The sequence below is a fragment of the Anser cygnoides genome, chromosome 15, assembly GCF_040182565.1.
Source record: "Anser cygnoides isolate HZ-2024a breed goose chromosome 15, Taihu_goose_T2T_genome, whole genome shotgun sequence".
Taxonomy (NCBI): Eukaryota; Metazoa; Chordata; class Aves; order Anseriformes; family Anatidae; genus Anser; species Anser cygnoides.
Window position 1 is genome coordinate 7,777,524 of NC_089887.1, and position 21,547 is coordinate 7,799,070.

Here is a 21,547-nt window from a genome sequence, read left to right on the forward strand (position 1 = left end):
GGCGGTGCTGGTCCCCGTGTGACCCGGAGGAGCTCGCTTCTCTCTCTCTCTCCTCTCCCCCCCTGCCGCCGCCGCCGCCTCCTTTCCTCCCCCCCGCCCGCTTATTGCCCGGCCGGCGCCGGGCCCCGGATGGAAGAGGCCGGCGGAGGGACGTCATTGTTCCCCGACGGGCCGTACCAGGAGGCGGAGCGGGCCGGGCTGAGGCGGGGGCTGCGGCGAGGGGGACCCGGCAGCGCCGAGTCAAGCGGGGCCGAGCCAGGTAATGGGGCCGGGCCGGGGGGTTGGTGGTGGCGGCGGGGGGGAAGCGGCGGGCCTGGCGGCGGCCTGGCACAGCCCGGCAGCGCCGCGTGCGGCTCCCTGCCCGCAAATCAATGGGCCGGGAGGAGGGGCCGGCCCCGGGAAGGGAAAAAGGAAGGGGAAGGGAAGCGGCCGGCGGGAGCAGCCGGCCCGGCCCGGCCCAGCCCTGCCCAGCCCACCGGGCGCGCTCGGCCGCTGCCCTCCCGGCTGGCGGGCAGCCGGAGGGGGTGGGACCCCCGGGCGGGGCAGGGCGCCGCCCCCAGCGCTCGGCGGGGGGAATCAGCCCCGCTGCCGCCGCCGCCACCTCCGCCGCCACCACCCCCTGGGCCGGCGGGACCGGCCCCTGCCCGGCGGTGCCTAGCCTGCAGTCCCCGCTCCCGCCGCCTCCCTTTCCCTCCTCCTCCTGCCGGCGCGGGGACCCGGCGTTGCTTCCTCTGCGGGCGGGCTGGCTCCCCTTTTCCATCCCCTTCCCACGACTGCCATGCCGTTGTTGCCGGCCGGCCACGGAGCGGGCTCCCCTCGGGGGTCCTGGGCTGCCCTCGGGGGTCCCGGCCTCCGCCGAGCCCCGTGCCGCCCTCTCCACCCCGTTGCCATGGCCACTGCCGCTCCGAGGGGCGAGCCCTGCCCGGCCGGGCCGGGAGGCGCGGGAAGGGAAAGGGATGGGAGAAGAGAAGGGAACGGAGAAGGGAAAAGACCGGGAGGGCGGGCGCTGAGGCGGCACGCCCCGGCTGGGCAGGGCGCCGCGGGGCTGAGCTGAGGCGCACGGGGCTCGGCGGGGCGGCCCGGGAGGGGAGGAGGACGGCGGGGCGAAGCGGCGGCCCCCTCGGAGCCGTGTCCCCGCCGCCTCGCCCGCATGTCGGGGCTTTTTCGCGTCGCGCCCTCGGGCTCTCGCCGCGGGCGAGATGCTGCTCCCCAGCGCGGACATCTTGCGTGCGGGGCCTGCCCGCGGCGGCGGCGGGAGGGAAACCCCGACCCCAAAGCCCTCCCGAAAGGGAGAGCTCGGGGTGAGGGCCGATCCGGCACCGACGGCAAACACACGCCGGAGGAAACGCTCTAGTTCTAGCCGTGAGCACAACGGCGAGGTTAAAAAGGCTTCACGCTGGAGCTCCGAGTTCGGCGGCGTTCCGAGGCCCTCGGGGCGAGTTGTGGAGACGGCCCCGGCTGAGGTGGCGGCTGCTGCCCCCGCTGTCCCCGGCCCCTTGAGACCCCCGGCACCCCCTGTGACAGGATCTGTGGCCCCGGGGAGCTGCCGCCGCCTCCTCGGCCAGTCCGGCAGCAATCCTGCCAGCACAGAACAGCTCAGTAGCTTTCTGTGCATAACCGGCATCCACTTCGGGGTAAAGTGACTATTAATTTCTATTTCCTGGCTTGGTTGCTGGTTTATTCTTTAACGAAACTTCAAGCACCATGACATGTGTGTTTGGGGTGTTTATTTCCTTTTTTTCTAGCTTACAGCAGCTTCGGAGGATGGAACGGCAGTTTGTAACTCACGCGTGGTCTTAATATCTATGCCATAACAGTTTTCTCTTGCTGCTTATTGCTGTTTAGTTCTTCGTGTGTTTTGTTTTTTTTTTTACAACTGCTGCTGCAAATGTTTGTTTTGTAATAAGATATGTGCATGATGACTGCTGCCTGGTTAAACTCAGTTTTGTGAATGGGATCTTGTACAAAATCTTAAGCTGTGATTGACTCTCTGCTACGCAGAGGCCAAATGTGTACTTCCTGAGAACCAGGTCATAAGTGATATCGTTTTGTAAAGAGACTGCTGAAAAAATCTGAACAGTGCTGCTGCAGAACTCTGAATGGGGGGATAGCAACTGTCTTAACTGATCTGCAATCTTGAGTTTACTTTTCAGTGGGCAGGAGGAGAGTCTATCAAGGCAAACAGAGAGAAATAACACCCGATGCTTATGTCAACATAAATTTGTGTTCAGAATTGTGTAGGAACAGCATCAATGTGTATATGGAACATTGGGAGAGGAAACAGTATCAGTATTTATAGTTCTCCTGCTTCCTTGTCAGAGAGATGTTATATCCAAATTAGAAATTGATGTATTTTGAAAAAGTGGTGATCGATCTGACTTATTCTTACTACTGTTAATATTTGCTGTTGAATAGTACTTAATATCTGGTAATGCATCAATCGTCAAAAATAAATTTAAAAATGTGTAAGGCTTATCTCATTGGTCAATATAAAGCTCAAGTTTGTTTTTTGTTGTTCTTTTTTTTTTCAGTAATGTTCTTCTGTTTTCCTTCTCACTGCGGTCTTGATTTTGTTTCTTGGCCCTCAAGTATGTTTTCAATGTGTTGTTGAAACATTTTCCCTTTCAATCAGAAAAAAAGGAGATGTCACTGATGTCTGCAATTTGAAGACTGGATCTTGTCTGAAAATCACTGAGCCCAAGAGCTGTCACCTTAGTCTTCCAATAGGACAAGGATGTCTTCATTTCTCAGTTAAATGCATTTTTCAGTTTTGTGTATTATTTTCTCAGAAATAGCAAGTGTGTATAGAATGGATTTTAAATTAATTTTAGATTAAAAATGTAAAGGGAAAAGTTCTAATTATAACCTCTGCACACAATTTGTCAGTTGTGGGACTAGGAGTTTTCTTATTTACTGTGCTTTGTTTAACCTGTCCTAAGTTTAATCGATAGCAAGCAAGTTGTACTATAAATCTGAAAACACTTTATGCTTTGTTCTCTCAGTCATTTCAGTATAACAAACTAGCTTATGTTTTAAACCCTCCATTAGGTTAGTGGTTTCACTAAATGTACCAAGTCTCTGTGTGCTAAAGTAAGACAGTAACAAAAAATTAAGTATAGAAGTTGATCATGTAATTATTCAGTTTCTGACTATGCACACACAATTACACTTATTTAAAGTGGTATCATCTTGAAACCTAATCAGCATTTTAAAAAGGACTTAATATCAGTTATTGCCTTTTGTCCTGGAAGGCTGAGGGTTTTTTTTGTTTTTTTTACATTCAGCATTTCCTTTTCTAGCTTACGTTCCCCTGTTGTTTTGCATCAGGAAAATGTACAACTTTGCAAAGTAGAACTGAAACAGAGGCTTTTTAGTCTAACTTTTCAGTTTATCGTAGGGCTTTTAAATGTGATAGGTGCAAAATACCAAAAGTGCTGTTGCCAGAGTTATATCCAAGCAAGTATTTCTTGGAGAACCAGAAGAAGCCCAGGGAGATATACATTTACAAACATCTTTATGCTCTCCTTTCCCAATATTTCTGAGATATATCCCATCCTCTGTGTGTTTTGAGGTATGTGGTTCCCAGGAGTGAAAAGGAGGGCCAAACATCTCTCCTCTTGGATCTCAACATGCCAAGGCTTTAATGTACCGCCACTTATGGCTCCTGTTGGCCTGGAAAAAACGACCTCATGATATAGACTGAGGAGCCCTCACAAATTAACTTGCTATCACAAACTGATGCCCAAAAAAAGGTTCATTTAAAAGCTAGGCTTATTATAGAATCACAAGAAGCCCCTCATGACTGATGCAGTAGACAGCGAAGTAGAGGGTGAGCCCTGGAAAACAGAATAAAAGTAGCAGCAAAATGTAGGTACCTTTGTGCACATGAAACAGAAAAACGCAGGCAGTAAAGTAAGTGTTCCATTACTAATGCCAGCAATAGATAATTGCAACAATTATCTATTGGATAATAGGTAATATTATCCAAAACTCAGAAAATGCAATAAATAACTGATTCCCCTCAGAGAATGTCATCTACATTTTTATATTAAAAAGACTCCAGAGTTGTAATGGATTAAAATCCTGTGAAAGTGAAAGAAATGACATCAGCCACTAGTTCTGTAGAAGCTAAAAGTAATATGGATAGAGTTTTGATGGAAATTTTTACTTTGTGTGTTTAGTTTGGGGATTCTTTTTAAACCATTCATACCAGATATTTAGTTCTTCAGGCTATTTCTTTGAGATTAAGTGACAGGACTTCTACTATTCTTTTCTTCTTGGAATGCTTTTTGATATTCTTACGTCAACCAGAACTTTTGTCTCTGTCACAGATATGAACAATGACCATAGTTAACAAGCCAAAATCTTCAAAGTCTAAAAAATCATCTTCAAGGCGGTCTGGCAAATCCAAGAAACCGCGTACTAAAAAAATGAAGTCACGCACTGCAAACTGGGGCCGGATACCACCTGCAGAAGATTCTAACCAAGTCTCTGTGGCCCAAGGACGTGGAGGTGCAATTTATTGTAGATCATCTGAAAAATCTAAGCCTTTTGCCCAAAGAGATCTAAGTAAGTGCATGTTTTATCCTGCTTCCATTTTCCTCAAAACAAAACTAGAAAATGCAGTTCATACTTGTTACACTGATAGAGAATAGGACTGTTGTGAATAAAGACTTCAAAAGGGAGTCCTCTAAGGCAACTGAAGTGACTGATGTTATAGAAATTAATTTCGATATATTTACAATCGACAGTGAAATACGGGGAGCTTTTTGTAATACACAGATTCATCCATGTCTTTTCTGTTTTGCAAAGAAAAGTGTTTGATTGTTGCTATTCACAGCTTCCATTATTCACAAGTTTTTGAATGATAATGTTGCTCAGGAAAAGGTCTGATATCTACTGTCTTTGCTAGTTACTTGTTTTTACATTGTCCTTGCATTTATTACCATATAATTTCAAGTATAAGTTTGTGGTTTAAGTTATAATAAGGAAAAAAACTGTAGTTGAGTTAATCGGGTTAAAGATTATAGATGAAAAGGCACTTGGCATTAGTTACTAAAATCAGAATGGCAGTTAGTCTTGCCTTAGAAAAATTAAAATGGTTGAACACACTTTTTTTTTTTTCCAAAACATTGTGTTGACCAGCCAATTTGAATTTGGCGGTATTAAAGCTGTCTGTAATAAGTTTTTCTGTTTTGGATTGTAGCTAGTTCTTCTAGGTGCTCCTGCAGAATAGTATTTTTTAAATACCTTTCTTAGAAACAAACAAACAAAATCTCTTTTTAAATATAACTTTCTTGCAGTCATTAATGATGGAATTGCTCCGCCGCAAAGAATTCTTTTTCCACCTGAGAAGATTTGTATGGATTGGCAACAAACACAAAGTGTTGGAGTTGGACTGTATAATCTTGGCAATACATGTTTTCTTAATTCTACTCTACAATGTTTGACCTACACACCCCCACTTGCCAATTACATGCTTTCTCTTGAGCACAACCAGTCATGTGAGTACTTTCGAACAGTATTTTAAATCTGTTGGATAGCTCTGAAGGTGAAAGAACAGCACTGATTCTGTGAGACAAAATTACTTGTCTGATTTTACCTGTAGAAGCTAACTTTGAACATTGTATTAGCAGTGGGCTCAGAATAGCATATGGAATGCATTTAATGCACCATGTTAATAATAAAAAATAAAGGATAATTTCTTGCTTCATGTGAGTAATGAAGTGCATTGGAAAGCAAGGCCTTTAATGAACATTTGGCATTTGGGCTTCCTGCTGGTAGAAAAGCAATAAAATTTAGGATGTTGGCACCACAGATCTTTAGTCTTCAATGCCTAGATTCCATAATGCACTACAATAAATGGTATGTTCTTTGTTGAACTAATTAAAAAAAAAAAGTAGAAAGCAATATGAGCTCTTATGAACTTGACTAGAAATTTTAGTGGGACTGTATTAAAATCTAGACTGATTTTGTCCTAAATAAAATGTTGTATTTTTTAAACTGTTGAATTTGTGTTCTTTGAATTTCATTGTTATACTTCGGTTTATTTAACCCTAGGATCCTGTTGTCATATCTGTATATGTGTGTTTTTACAAAGGCACCTGTATGCTTTCTAGCCTGGTATCTTTGTATTGATACCTAGAAATTTAACTGTTTTCTTACTGTATGTAGAAATTGTTTCAGTTATGAATCCTGTTGAAAAAAGGAGGGTAGAAGTACTATTACATGCGTTAATTTTTCCTTTCTTCCAAAGGACTCGTAGCTCTGTATCATGAGGCTCACCTGACAGCACTGTGCTGAAAATAACACACATTCTCTTAATGCTGTATCATCAATGTCAAATATTCTTTCCTCATATATTTTGCAGCCTGTGGAGTTCACATTCCTGTCAGCCTTTACAAACATGACTTTGCAGTAGTCTTTTAGATTTCTCATCAGAAAATGAATTTGAATACAGGCTTAATGGATATTTTTATTCTGTAAAGTTTTGTGAAATGAAATGTTACAAGACTGTTGGGACACTGGCATCTCAGGAGAATAGAATGTAGCAAGGAAAGCGGATATTGTATCTATAGTTTAATTTTTCTTTATATGTTTGTAGTTATGTATATTTTGCTAGACTGGGATGCTTTCTTCTTTCACTCTTCAGGTCGTGAACAAGGTTTTTGCATGATGTGCACAATGGAGACTCACATTAACCAGGCCCTGTGTTGCACTGTTGATGCCATCAAGCCTACACGTGTTATCAATGATCTTAGACGTAAGTGGCTTCAGATGTGTTTCTTTTTCGATATCTTGTAATCTTCAAATAATTATTTGATGTGTATAAATGGTTTTAACACTATAAAGAAGAGAGATTTTAGAAATACGAGAACTATTTCATTTTTAAATGAGGTAAATACTATAATCTTCTTATTTAGGAATAGGAAAACATTTCCGTTTTGGCAGTCAAGAAGACGCACACGAATTCTTGCGCTATACTGTTGATGCTATGCAGAAAGCATGCTTGAATGGAAGCACCAAGTAAGCATAAACAAATTCACTTTTATATGTTCTCTAGCACCTTTTAGTCCTTTATTTACTATCAAAAATGAAAGTCTACATCCTTGGTTTTCATAAAACTCTTTGAAGAGTTAACTCTGTGCCTTAAATCTTCTGAGCTCTGATTATAATTTATTTCCAGATTGGACAGATCTTCTCAAGCAACCACCATCATTCATCAAATATTTGGAGGATTTCTAAGATCAAGAGGTACTTTTAAAAGTATTCCTGTCCTTAGAACTGATCCGTGTCTTTTGTCGATACAGAGAGCAGCCTGTAGTTTGTCTAAAGTAGTATATATCAACAACTTGAATTTGGATGGTTAGTCTCCTTCACGTATTGTTAAGCATTTATATTTTGCTTCCAGTAAAGTGCTTGAATTGCAAAGCAGTTTCGGATACGTATGAGGCATTTCTTGATATCACTTTGGATATAAAGGTAAGGTGTTTTGTAAATATGATTCATGATGTTTAAATACATGTATAACTTTCTAAAATAAACTTGTTTATCGTAAAAAACAAACAAACATATAATGTTAAAATATAAGAGCTTGGTCGTGGTTAGGACATCGTCCTTCTGTGGAATCCATATAAATAGTCTCCACATTTGCATTGGGCTAAAGCTGAAAGAATTTTATATCTACACAAATTATGATACTGTCATATTTCTGTTGTTGTTCTACCTCAATATACATCTAATTGTTAGATTGATGGGTTTGATTGTTCCATTACTGATGACAAAGCACACTATAGACGCTGTTATTGGAAAATTATTTGTTTCAAAGTAAAATGACTTCCAAGTGAGGTAAATGCTGAGCATGCTCTTTCTGCCTCCTTTTTCACAGTGCTCGTAGTAGATTACTTAAGCATGTATTAGTAAGATTCTCTTATAAACTACTAGTACATCTTTGGAATTCTGAATTTATAGTGACTTTATGCTCTTCTTTCTTGCTCCTCTAGGCAGTTTCATCTGTTACCAGAGCTCTAGAACTATTTGTGAAACCTGAACAGCTGGATGGAGAGAATTGCTATAAATGTAGCAAGTAAGATTATTACTAATTATGTCTTAATACTAGCTACTAGTTCAATATATTGCATTGACTTAGAGCATAAGTTATCTTTTCATTTAGAAATAAGGAGACACAGCTTCGTTGTTGTTGTTGATGCTTCATTTTGTTTAAACAACTGATGCACTGAAATAATCCCAAACCTGAAAACATTACATTTGTTTTAGAAAGATAAGAAGAGTGGCTATTAGCTAATATTGCACTTTTATTCCTAGTATTGTCTGCACCATGGCTTGTCAAGCTTCCTAGGTGTGTAGTTGCATGCTGAAATATTCATATTGCAAGAAGTTAAAAGACATGCCCGGTAAATAGTGGTGTACTAAAGCAAGGAGCCATGCAGAATGATTTGGAGTGGAAGGCAGCAGCAGGTTCCTGAAGGTCCTAGCGTTCACTGTGAAACAAAGTTAGATTGAGTCTCAGTGAATGCAAGCTGGCTCTGTGATAATTAATGTCAGCAGCCTGTGCTGGCTCACTAAACAGCGTCTTGCACAGCTCTTGAACTGTAAAACCTGTGGACTAATGTCTGAAATGAGCTACCTTAAGGCCTAACGCATGCTCAGGGAAAGCATATTGAGTTCAGGCGCTCTATATGCTGATCAATATGTAAAATGTTTCTACGTATTTGAGAAACAATTGAACATTTGTATAAGATGGTTTGGCACAACAAGTTGTTATTCAAACGTACACTGAGAAAAGCAAGGAATGCCAGGCTCAGCTCTGTAGGATTCATGCCTGACCGCTAAATGAAAAATGCAGTATCCACTTTTTGTTGTTGGAAACTAAGTAAATTAGTATGTTGAATCAAGAACATTCAATAGGTTATTAAAGCAATTTAATCCCAGGTTCATCTTAGCCTGTGGATTCTAGAAAGCCACATGTAGTATATTCAGGATTCTCATAACTTATGTCTGAGGAAGAGAAAAACTGTAATAAGCACCTCACATCTGAATTGCATGGTCCTTCATTAATGTGCTCTTTGAGGTGTGATTGGTTCAGTAACACATAAAGCCAGAATTTTCCATCTTTTTGTGAGTTTAAAAGGAAAGGCCTTGCACATGTACAGTACTTTTTCCATTGCTGACAAACTATCTTACTACTTTAAGTTTTTCATAATTTACATGTTATTTTCTACCATGAATTCTTCTAATAAAGAGGACTGCCTCTAAACTTTGTATCTAATTGCAAGTTTTGTGGAGTTTTATAAAACACTTGGATTTTTGTTTCTTTTGAGGGGGAAGTCTTTCTTGTTCATAGGCATTCTCTATGGGTTTGGAATTCTCTGGCTTGTATTTTGACATCAGAATTCAAAAAGAGATACTTTAATTCTTTCTATTTATTAGCTATCAACAGTATTTTTCTTGATGTAAACTGACCAGTTTCAGTTGTTCTCTGGGCTAGTGGTTAAATTTCACTGCTTACACTGTAGGTCCTACCTTTGAGTGGGCAATATATCAAACTTAACTTTAACTATTTTGTTTCAAAGGATTGCAGATGGTTTCAGTGTCTTTCCAGACAACCTCAGTATGTGAAGACTTATTACTGTTAAATGTCTCCCTCCTGTAGAATGACCATGTGCTTCTGTTGTATTTTTGATGTTGATAGCTGATCTATTTTGGAAATTATTTGCAGTTTCTAGTCCGGAGGACCAAGGCTCTCTTGTGGCTCTCTTGTTCCACTTTCAGTATTTGTATTTCACTTGAAAGCTAAAAGAATGTATCCAGGATTTGAGTTCAAATAGCCACTTTCGTATACCAAGAAATGGTACCTTGCCTTACAATCTCATGATACACTTTTGTAAGAGATTCCTGTTCCCTACACTATGAGTTGTTGGGAAAACTTACCTTTTTGGCGTAACAAAAATACGTGTTCAGACATTTGCTTGGCTATCAAAAGATAATGTTCTAAATCCTTTATTCCTTTATTCTTTGTTCTGTAGAGCTGTCCTCTAATATCCTGCTATCTTCTCTGTATTAACAAACCTGAAATGCAGTGTATGGATTTATGAAAAGAAAAAAACATATTATGCAAGTAAATATCATTCAAATAGCATAAGCATGTGTGAGACATTAAAACTAGTTTGATTTTAGGGCAAAAAAAGAAGATGCTTTTAAACAGTTGTCTCTGCTTGTTTTTAAGGTGTAAAAAGATGGTTCCTGCATCCAAGAGATTTACTATACACCGTTCTTCCAATGTTCTCACAATATCACTGAAAAGATTTGCAAATTTCACAGGTGGAAAGATCAACAAGGTATATTTACCTCTGTAATGCAACTTTATCATTATGTAATGGGGCATCTTCCAACGCTGAAAGTTGTTAAAATTTTCAGACAATAATTGTAGACTAACAACTATGGCTTATTCTTTCTCTTAATATCAATAAAGTTCCTGCTTGACAAGAAGCATATGCTTTCCTCTGAGAAGGCTAATTCATCTGAAAACAGTTCTCTGCAACTTCTATTATTAAACGTTGTTTATGGGAAGACTTATTTTTAATGAATCAAGAAACATATTCATATAATTCTAGTCTGTGTTTTTTTGGAAGTGTTTTTCTCAGGCTAGTCCACGAAGTACTCTGGGATAATTTTTATGTCTTCTTGGTCTCTCTTCAGGAGGTAAAATACCCAGAGTATTTGGACCTTCGAGCCTACATGTCTCAATCAATTGGAGAACCACTCCTCTATGCCTTATATGCGGTGCTGGTGCATAATGGTATCAGCTGTCACGCAGGACACTATGTATGCTACATAAAGGTAGATGTCAACATCATTTCTAATGGTAAAAGTTGTGCTGGCAAACCAATTAAAATGTTACTATAACTAGTGTTTCTAGGGAAAAAGATTTCGTTACATGTTTATTTGATATGTGTGTATTTTGTTCCTATCTGTGATTTCATTTGGAAAACATGCAATTCATCTAAAGATATCGTTGTCTTTATTTGCAGGCTGGTAATGGACTTTGGTATCAGATGAATGATGCTAATGTAGTCCGTACTGACATTAAAACAGTTCTTGGTCAGCAAGCTTATTTACTTTTTTATATCAGGTAATAACAAATATTAAAATGTGTTCAGAAGGGTTTTACTTTCCTGTTATTGATATTTTTCTTTTTTGCAAGTGTTTTTCTTTCTATCCTAGGAAAAGATTATTATTTGTATAATTCAGTTCTGTCTAACCTGAAATTCTCTGTGTCATTTATTATCTTTTGTTGCTTGGCCTTAAACTGCAGCACTTGTGTAAATTGCTATATATGTGTTATCTGTAGGTGGCTAATTTAGAGAAGAGAAATTAAGGTCATCTGTGGTGTAAGAATGAGTTATTGGTCTGAAAGCGATAGTCATAGTAGGAAGACTGTTATCTAATTTTCAGTTTGTAGTCCTGGTTAAGTCTTGTGTATAGAATATTTCCATATTGTATGAACTGTTCCTATAAAATTATAGGATGGGATTTAATCCAAGAGTAGGTTGAAAGAAAAACTAAACTAAGATCACTGCTCTTTTCTGAAGGCGCTATGATTTGACACTTGGAGAACGTGCTTTTTACTTACCAGCACCATCTTATCCCCGTTCATTCCTTGGTCAGCGGGGGGCTAATAGTAAGCAGGCTGGATTTATGGGACCACGACTTCCTCCTCATATGATTAAGGTAATTTAGGGAAGCGGGAGGGCAAATAATGGACCAAACTGATAGTGGGTGTTTGGGGTTTGGTGTGGGGTTTTTTTTTGTTTTTCAGCATCTTAGTTTTGTTTTCCTTCCCACGCTGCAGCTTTCTTCACAGCCCTCATGCTACAGCCAGAGTCATTCAAACAGTGGCTACTGCTGAATTGTGCAGCCATGCTACTTCATTACTTTATACCTCCAAGACAGCTTTCTAAAGCACAGAGAGCTACGCTCTTTGACAATTTGAGTGTACTAATCCTTGAATCATTTAAAAGAGGACTTTTTTTTTTCCTATCAGCGTCACATTAGCTAAGACAGTGAAAACCAATTGTCTTATTCCTGAGCACCAGAACAATTATTCCAGGCTTTTCAGCGTATGTTTAAAGGGGAAAATAAATATGTTTGGGAATAGTTTTAGGTAACGTTAAGTTGTTTGGATGGTTTTCAAAAATGATGCTCATTTGATACCAATATGCAGTAAACCAAAAGCAGGAATTAAATACACTTATTGGATTTGCATTTATGTATAAAGGGCAGTGTTTTTTTCTTTTTAGGTGTTAAGACCATTTGTAGAATTAGGAGAATTTCTTGTTTAAAATTTTTAAATCTAGTGTTTGCATTAATCCATCGTGCAATTTCTTCTTTATAAATACAGAATTCAAGTCGTTTAAATGGAAATGGATCCTTAAAAGAGGATCCAAATACCATTGGTGTCACCCTAAAAAGACCATCTTCAGCACCACCGACGGCTTGTGTTCAAAACTGGGCAATTACCAGGCCTTCAATTACTGACCCATCAAAAAAACAGAAGATCACTATCAGTATTCACAATAAATTGCCTGCTCGTCAGACTGTGTCACAGCCTGACTGTCTTAGCAGTGCTGTGGAGGATGAAGATCTCAACAAGGCTGTTCCTTCATCCACAATTACAAATTCCACCGCAGCAGAGTCTACCTCAAATCCATCTACTATGTCAGTTACTACTAATGTTTCCAAACAAGAAGTTTCTGATGAAATTTTCGTGGAGCCAGCAGTGAATGGAAATCCTAAACTCAGCTCTGATAACACAGTCCCTTACGGTGCAGAATCTTCAGGAAAATCTGAGGAGGAGTCGAAGGGCTTATTTAAAAGGAATTGCAATGTAATATCCTCTAATGGAATTTTGGTTGGAAAGGTAGTCCGTACATTGCAGAATTCCCATTCTTCCTGTCAGAATGCTGAAGAAGAAAGATCCCAGCATGAGCTGCCAAAAAATGATTCACTAAATGGTGCTATTAGTTTAGTTAATGAATCTAAAGAAAACGGACTGAAACTTGATGATTCCACTTGCCAAGCTGAACCTGTTAAACCTTCTGAGATGTTCTTTTCTAAAACAAATGGATTGCTTGAAACAGTGAGTTATGTTTGCTCCATCTAGAATTTATCACCTATGATGTATTCAGGAGTATTATCATGTTCCTAATTCCTGTGAAATACTGGGAAAACACAGCACAAATTTGATTGTTACACTTTGTGATATTATCCCATTAGAATTTGCAGAGCTGAGCTGACATTAGAAATTGTCAACTTAAGGTCAGCTGAGATAAAAATTCATAAGTTTCATAAAGTAGATTTCTGGGGGTGAGTTGGGGTTATGTTTGAAGTGTAGATAATGCATATAACTCAAAGTGGTCTTGTTTAGCATTTAATGGAGAAATTCTGACAACACTAGTCTTCAGTACTACTACAAATAGTATTTTTTCTGTCTGCTGACTTGTGCATTTTAATTGCAGATGCCTATAGCTATGCCTCCAGTCCCTCAAGAAGTAATCTTAGAATCCCTCACAGACAGCCAGCTGAACAGCTTGTCAGAGGAAATAAGGTAAAGTGAGCACAGTCTGATTAAAACAAGAATTTATGGAAGTTCATTGTGGTTTTGTCTGTCTATTAATACTATTTAATGGAAGGATTTAAATCAGTAGAATTCTGCACTGTATGTCCAGTGTTATGAACAGAACTAATGATCAGCACTGTGCATATTACTCTGATAAAGGTTGGTGCCTCATGGAGAACTTCTGTTTCTTCATAGAATGTTTTTCTATTTTTCTCCATTGTCTGGAGAAACATTGGCTCTTCCCCTCCTTTTTTTTTTTTCAGTCATAGGATATGTGAATGTAAATTCTTGGGAGAGAGAGAGAAAAATAAGTTTCAACTGTTGTTTTTTCAGCTATGTGGGGAGAGCAAATATAGTGGTTTTGGATATTTTGGCTATTACTCAGAGCAGCACATGGAAGGAGACACGTGTTTGGTTTTTTACTGCAATGGTTTCAGAAGCAAGAGGGGAAAAAACACTTTCTCTGGGAGCTGAAGAAGGTGTAATGATCACAAGATAGGTTTCTATGTGGAATATCTTCTAGAGTATTCCTGCAGTCGTGAGTTTGTTTTTTGTTTGTTTGTTTTGTTGTTTTACTTAACAAGATTTTACTCTTAATATTAATGTGTTTTTATTTTGTGCAGTGTCCCGGGACCTCAGAAGTCTACGGAGAATGATGCTCTTATGGAAACTGTAGTGATGGAAGCACTATTGGTCTATGAAGAATCCAGGAAAGTTCCTTCTGACTTCAGCTGTGAGGCTGAGAATCCTTTTATTCAATCAGATTCTGAAACCATTTCTACCAAAGAAGAAGTTGGAAGTATTATAACAAAAGCTGATAATGCACATCCCAGTATCAATGGTCAGCACAAGATTAGGGAAAGATGCTTTGATACTGAAGATGAATTCCTTGAACAGTACCGATCTGAGGACCGTGGAGACGAAGACAAATCAAGAAGATCAAAAGAACCTGAACTCATTTCAAAAGAAAATATTTTGTACATCAAAGACTCTTCTGAGGCTGATGAGAACTTGCGGCAAACTTCCTCTCTAAAGTCTGACAGTGAATGTAGTTCTAAAAATCTTTCCTCCTTAGCTGTTACAGATAAATGCCAAGATACAAAGGACATATCTAATAACTATGTAGAGGTACCACCTGTTAATGACTCGTCTATTACAAAGCTGGATAAAGTTTTGGAAAGCCAATTCTCCAGACCAAATGAAGAATTTGGTGACAGAAAATGGGAAGAAGATGCCATGCACAGGAAAAAAGATAAGAAAAAGATACACGAAACTAAAAAAACTGACAAAGAGCATTACCGAAGAAAGAGGGAACATTCTGATACTGAAGAGAAGGAGAGTCAAAACAGAAGCAAAACAGATGGTCATTCCAGCAAGAGAAGGTGCTCTCGCAGCATGGAAGTTATTAAGCAAAATCGTCATAAGCAGGAGTATTGTGAGGGAAGCAAGTACAGATCTTTCCATAGTGAAAGAAACAGCCCTGATAATGGGAGAAGATCACTAAAATATTCAAAGTACAGATCTCGAAGCAGAGGAAGATCAGAACAAGATAGGAATAGATATTACCATTCCAAAGGGGAAAGAACTTGGAGCAGAGAAAGATACTATCAAGATGAACCACGGAGATGGGAAAAATGTAGATATTACAATGATTACTATTCATCTCATGCAACAGGAGACAGTAGAGAGAGAAAGTTCTCTCACGGTGATAAAGACTTTGACAAATTGAGTCAAGCTTACAACAGCAGGTCACATAAGGATTATCATTACAAAAGCAGATGGCCTCACAGTTCCCTCTCGAGAGAAGATGATGTACATCACTTTAGCAGCCACAGAGCAGACTTACATCGTTGCTCAGTACCTCAGCAACATTCTGAAAAATATTCTCGTGAAAGACATGCACTTCCACCTGTGTCAGGTCATTTTGAGGACTCTCCCCAGAAAAATGAAAAAGAAAGAAACAGAAAAAGACAATATACTCGTGCAGAAGGTAGTGAAAGTGAAATAGAAAGGAAACGCAGAAAGATAGAAAAGGAGCTTTTAGGTGATGAAAAAATGAAAAAATATAAGAAGTTCAAGAAGAAAAAGAAGTCTAAAGATAAACATCGAGAGAAGGATTACAAGTAAGCAAGGATTCCAGCATAATCAGCAATTTTTTTCCTAATTCTTTTCTGGGTGTTTCTCATGTCTTCCTTTTTTTTCATAGTTTCAAAGTTATTTTGATAGCATAATCTGGCTGGGGATCATGTTATTAGGTTGATCAGTGAAGATAGGAAAGATATTGCTGAATTGTGTTAGAACACTAGATTTGGACCACGTAGTTAGTAATCATATCTGCACACCATTCTGGATTAGGTTAAAACATTTTTTTTTAATTGCACATATTCCAGAGCTAGCCACTGTTAATGATTTGTGTACAAACCAGGACCTATCGTCCTTCAATCTGAGGGCTTAAGTTTGCTGCATCTAAAGTAAGTTACATGTGCACAAAGTACCACAAAATAGCTGACATGCCGCAAATCATCACCTGTGGTAAAATAAATAAAATTTCATATATGCATCAAGTGCCACATCTTTTTTTTTCTATTTTTAACTTGCATGTTTCCTTCAGACTTTATGATTTGGATTTCTCTGTGCTCCACTTTGACAATGACAATCGCAAGCGTAAGAAAAAGAAGAAAAAGAAGAAACACATCAGGAAACTGAAAGGCTTCTTGGAATACTTAGATCCTCGTTTCCAGAAGAAAACACGGGAGAAGAAGGAAGAATCCCGTCCTCCAGATGGCTCTTTTTGTGAGCAATACAGAAACGAGGGCAGTAAACAACCTTACAAGGAAGGGAAGCCTTCCAGTGCAGGTGAAAGCAAGAAATACAGCTCCATTGCATCCAACGAGTATATTAAAGGTAAGCAGCTGCAGCATGTTTACGGGATTCCTTTTTTATTAATACAGAGAGTGTTTAAAACGGTCTTTAAATGCTTGATGACTGAACAGTCTGCATGGATATTAAAAACAAGTTGATAGACTATTTTTTTTTTCCATTTTTGAATGACCACTAGGAAAGAAAGTCTGAAAAAAAGAGGTTAAAAGAGAAATAATTTTAATTTGATTTGATGATTAAGTGGCAAACAAGAGGAAGAGATGCAAGATGCCTTATTAAATTCAGTCCAACTAACTAGGAAAAATAAATTTGGACAGCTGTATCTTGGAAAAGAATATTGTAGGTAGAAAGGAGGTTCAGTAGTCAAGATGGAAGACGATGACATGAGGCTTACAGGCTAGTAATGTAATAGTGAAACACAGTCTTCCTAAAAAAAAAAAACAAAAAAAAAAAAAAAAAACCTGCCTGCATAATTCATTTGAATAACATACTATGTTCAGCTATTTCATAACATAGAAACAGTGCTGACTGCTTATTCAGAGTAACATAAGTTGGTGATAATACTGAAATATTTTTGTTTCAGATGTAGATCTGCCTTCTCCTAAGCACACTGAATTCACAGTTATTAATCCTCCAGAGGACGCTTTGCAATTTAACACCTGGAGAGTATGTTAAATTCCTGCTATTGTTCTACTTGTGGTTTTTTTTCCTATTAGTATAGGCTTAAGAATATAGAGAAATGGGCTGATGAAACAATTTTTAGTATAAAAAAGCCATCTTGGTACATCTCCTTACAGAAAACTAAATACAGACTTTAGCTCCCGATTGGCTTCACACTGAACTCTGTGCTGTTCTTGTCATAATCTTGGTCTCTCAGTAGATAATATGGTTTAATTAGCTATAGAATCTTGTGATGAAGAAGATTGCACACTGCGACAAATTCAACATCTAAAATCAAATTTTACATTTTCCATGATTTTTTTCCAGAGCAGAAGTGTGTAGTATTAAATATATATGTATCTGAGATGAAGCCACAGTCCCAGTTACTCAGATATTTTAATAAGCACTTGCAGTAAGATAAATTGCTGCATCTTTTAGCATTATTTGGTTTAATTGTAGGGTTAGAGACACATTGATTCAACAGAGCTGTAAAGTTTCTAAAAGCTCACTTTGAAAAATACCAGCTAAATTACTGGCAAGACTGCATCCGTTCTTAAAAACAAACAACCCCCCCAATCATCTATTTTCCTCTTACAGATAACTGAAGTAATCCCTGAAGAAGACAGTTCACTATCCAAAGGCAAGTTTTTAACATTTTATACATTTTACACCTAGACACAACTTAACCAGTTAACAGTCAGTGACAAACCTGTTCATTGTTGAAAATGCCATTCTGGCATAGGAAAGAAAGGAATTCATCTTCTTGCTTTACAGCTGAATGCCTTTTATAGAATGTTTGGAGAAGTTAAGTCTTCGAAGAGATTTTCAAAAATTCTACCTGGTTTTAATGATGAAGTAAATTGCCATAGTCTGTAGATTCTGGCACTGAAAAGTTTCTTCAAGATAAAGAGGAAGTGCAATTGTTGCAAAGCATGTTTGTGTTTTGAGACATGGACGACCAGAAGTTTTAATCTTAAAATACCATGTGGAGGGGAGGCTGGTTGTTCACACATTCTTGCAGACTTTAATACAATCTGTCCTATTATCAAGAACAAAATTAGGGACAGAACTGAGGTCTTTCAAATACCAGTGTTGCAAAAACAGACTTTTTATGATATTAATGTCAAAAGAATCCTGATTGTACTAAATTGTAAGTATCTCTTCTAGCTGATAAATCAGGAGCAGCACAGAAGAAAATGTATCTGCTCTAATCTCTTTGGGCTTCAATGAATTCTCTGGCCAGCAGATGGCAAACTCGTTTTTCTAAACCAGTCAAAAGTATAGGAAGAAAGTAAATGTCTTGCATACGTTCCACAAGTCCGGGGCATTAAGATCACTGGGCTATATAAGTGAAAGTGATGTTCGTTGATAAATACAATAGTACCCCATTTAGATACGCTGCTTGCAACATAAACAGGATAGGAGGGCTGTGCAAAGCAATTTTGGTAAATTGAGGAATTCAAGTATTTAATCAAGCCTAAAGATATTAATTAGTTTCATTTTGGGGAAGGTCAGTCTTTCAAAGAAGAGAAAAAATGTCTCTTAAACAGGATTTTCTGAATGATGGAATCTAATCTGAAAAAAAGGCCACTTCAACAGTTTGGTTTTTTGTTTGTTTGTTTTTTTACAACATTGAACCTCTCAAATAAGCTAGGGACAGACTAGGACCAACTGAGGACTCGTTAGGTTGTGCCTTTTCACCTGGACTCATGTTACTTTGAATAAATTAACAAGGATAGCTAGTGATAATTTGTGATTTAAGGAAAATCCAGATACATGAGAGAGAGAGTAGCGTTAAAGCAGTTAAATTCCTGCATTCCTAAGTGTTCTCCCTAGCAAGCTTCTGAACGCTTCTGTTCTGTGGCTAGGATTTGGTCAGCTGACCACAAGATCACTAGTAAAACAAGGATGCTGTCCAATCTAACCTTCAAATAAATTTAATTTACCTAAGGTCTACCATTTGCCATTAAAGTAGGTAGCTTTGTCCTAATATTCTGTACAGTTCACCAATTTTAGTGTAGAACTGAAATGCAGCAACAGTTTAACGGGAGGGCTTTGGAAGCCACCTTCTCCAGTCAGTTCAATCCTGTAGTCACAGAGCAGATCAAGCCGTGTGCAGGGTTGTGACTTTTCTGTTTAGAAAGAAAACCACTGAGCCAGATAGGTCCATGTTGAGTAACACACCAGGGAATGACACTTCTTCCTTTTGTCTTTCAGACGCAGAGCTTACTGATGGAAGCCTTCAGTACTCAAACTAAACCTACCATCAAAACCGATGACCTTTTTACCATCCAAACCAACCATTTTACCATCAAAACCCAACAACTTCTTACCATCAAAAACCCAACAACTTCTTACCATCAAAAACCCAACGACTTCTTACAACTTCTTACCGTCAAACCCCATGTCTTCTTACTGTCAAAACCAACGTTTTATGGTCAAAACCAACCACCTTTTACCTTCAGAACCGATGACTCAACATTATCAAAATAAACTATCAAAAATTTACTTAAAATTTATCAATACCGTAAAATTACCATCAAAACAAAACCCAATCATAAGTGGTGCTTCAAACGTCTGTACAGACTTTTACCATGAAAGAACTTTTTTTTAGCTTTTAACTTGAGACTTTCTTTTTTAAAATGTACTTCTAATCCAAAAGGGTGGAAACTTTCTACAACTGCTGAACATTGTACATTACCAAGTAAATATCTCACTGAAAACAATGCCCTGGAATAGAACATCTCAAATGCTGCTTAATTACAGACTCAGGTTGATTGTGTGTTATTCATGTAATGTTACTCCAAGATAGACATCTGGTGCAAGAACAACCAGGAAAACCACAGAATTATAAAATTTGCAACTGACAGTCTGTATATTTAATTTAAAGACTTATTTAAGATTTCACAAGCTCTCACATAACAGGAGTTTTGCAAGAGCTTCATCTTTTTTGTGACGCCTGACACTAGAAACTAATTTACTTCACATTTTAATTCTATTCAAGATCGGAAGAATGTTCTGGTTTTCAACGCTGTGGAACAATGATCAGAATATGCAGTTCTGAATGTATCTCTCAGACTATTTGTATACTCTTCCATATGTTTTTATTACACTTTTTAATACAGCGTCACTTGTCTTAAGTCTCGGTTGTCTGTTTTGTCCCTCTAAAGTTTCTAGTTACAGACAAATTCATACTGTGATTTTTATTTTTATTATTAAATGCTATCAAACTGTGATGCACTTATTACTCACTGGTCCTGCATCAGGAGATGAGTGGGGAACCTGTATTAAATACAGTTCATCTGAATAATCTGTCTGGTTTATACAAGCTGTGTTGTTCAGAGATGTCTAAAGTTTGATCTTTGTTTTTTTAAAGATAAAAAGCACTTGCCCCACTGTAAATATATAGCATGTAAAATTTATATAGTATATAAATACAGCGAAGTTAAAATGGATTTTTACTTGAGTTTTACTTGAGTTATTTAACATGCAATATGCCATGTGACTTGACAGCTTTCACAGTGTTGGATAATCAAGAAATCAGATCTTCCTTTCAGTGGTAGGTGAGAAGATGCTGTTGGTATGACCCAGAGAAGACAAGTAACTTGGGACCTCAGCTGCCTAGACAAGAATGCAGAAGTCTTTCTCCTTTGAAGTTAACAGCTTCCAAAAACAGGCAACAGGTTGGAAGCTTGGCAGTAGCTTTCCACTGTGTGTGACACTAAAAAAGGAGCAAGGTTAATGTTTTACTAGATACTTCAAGTAATATTTTGGTACATGGAGAACACCATAAAGCCAAACCATAAGTGTACCCTGCATAATGTTCCTATGGCAACAGTTATGTTAAGTTACATAAAGTAACATGACAAAGAAAACACCCACCTGTCCTGTATCTGGCTTTTTTTTCCTCTTTTGTCCTTTGGCTCCAAGATTTGGTGTCTTGTGTTTTGTCTGATCAGTAACTCTGGGCTTAAATGTATAAAAGGAGTTTAAACGTTGACTGCTGTATCTTTTTAGTGCTCTGTCTATTAAGTGCTCTGGCAACAACTACTGCTGGAACTAGCCGTCATACAGGAGTGGGGGAATGCAGTGAGAGACACTTCAGCTTAGCCCTCTGAAGATGATGGGGCAACTGCAGCGGTGTGGGCTGCTTCTGCCGGGGGGAGGTCTCATTTGTCTCCTTGAGGAGAGGAGTTCGCTTTTTCTCCCACTTACATTTGACTGAAGCACAGGGAAGTATTTTGTCAGGTCCTTTCGCTAATTTAGGGTGGTTCTCAAAGGAAATGGAGATCTCCAGCTCTTACTGGAATTAACGTTTCGTAGCTGTAGCATACTTTATTCAATCTATTTTGCAGCGAAAGGGTTTTC

At 38.9% G+C, this 21,547-nt stretch overlaps 1 protein-coding gene across 7 annotated transcripts; it reads left to right on the forward strand.

The window, feature by feature from the left end:
* Positions 1–122: 122 nt before the first annotated feature.
* On the forward strand, positions 123–20,634 carry USP42 (ubiquitin specific peptidase 42). 7 transcript variants are annotated; one of them, XM_048064649.2, is made up of 20 exons: positions 123–259; positions 2,633–2,750; positions 4,332–4,569; positions 5,304–5,504; positions 6,653–6,763; positions 6,924–7,026; positions 7,187–7,254; positions 7,412–7,482; positions 8,004–8,086; positions 10,247–10,358; positions 10,720–10,860; positions 11,052–11,152; positions 11,613–11,751; positions 12,422–13,159; positions 13,539–13,627; positions 14,263–15,762; positions 16,251–16,543; positions 17,103–17,185; positions 17,777–17,819; positions 19,397–20,634. In XM_048064649.2, exons 3-20 carry the CDS (start codon positions 4,341–4,343, stop codon positions 19,435–19,437), a joined length of 4,146 nt encoding a protein of 1,381 aa, XP_047920606.2. In that variant the 5' UTR covers positions 123–259; positions 2,633–2,750; positions 4,332–4,340; the 3' UTR covers positions 19,438–20,634. The 7 variants fall into 7 exon arrangements, with proteins under 7 accessions (XP_047920606.2, XP_066833523.1, XP_066833526.1 ...); XM_066977422.1 differs by having other exon boundaries at positions 127–259; positions 2,532–2,750; XM_066977423.1 differs by lacking the exon at positions 123–259 and adding an exon at positions 989–1,634 and having other exon boundaries at positions 2,532–2,750.
* Positions 20,635–21,547: the final 913 nt, after the last annotated feature.

Coding starts and splice junctions, on each gene's coding strand:
- USP42 (XM_048064649.2), top strand. CDS start 4,341: ATGACCATAGTTAACAAGCCAAAATCTTCAAAGTCTAAAAAATCATCT. Junction 7,027..7,186: donor TGCTTGAATGGAAGCACCAA/GTAAGCATAAAC, acceptor ATTTATTTCCAG/ATTGGACAGATCTTCTCAAG. Junction 7,255..7,411: donor AGGATTTCTAAGATCAAGAG/GTACTTTTAAAA, acceptor TTTTGCTTCCAG/TAAAGTGCTTGAATTGCAAA.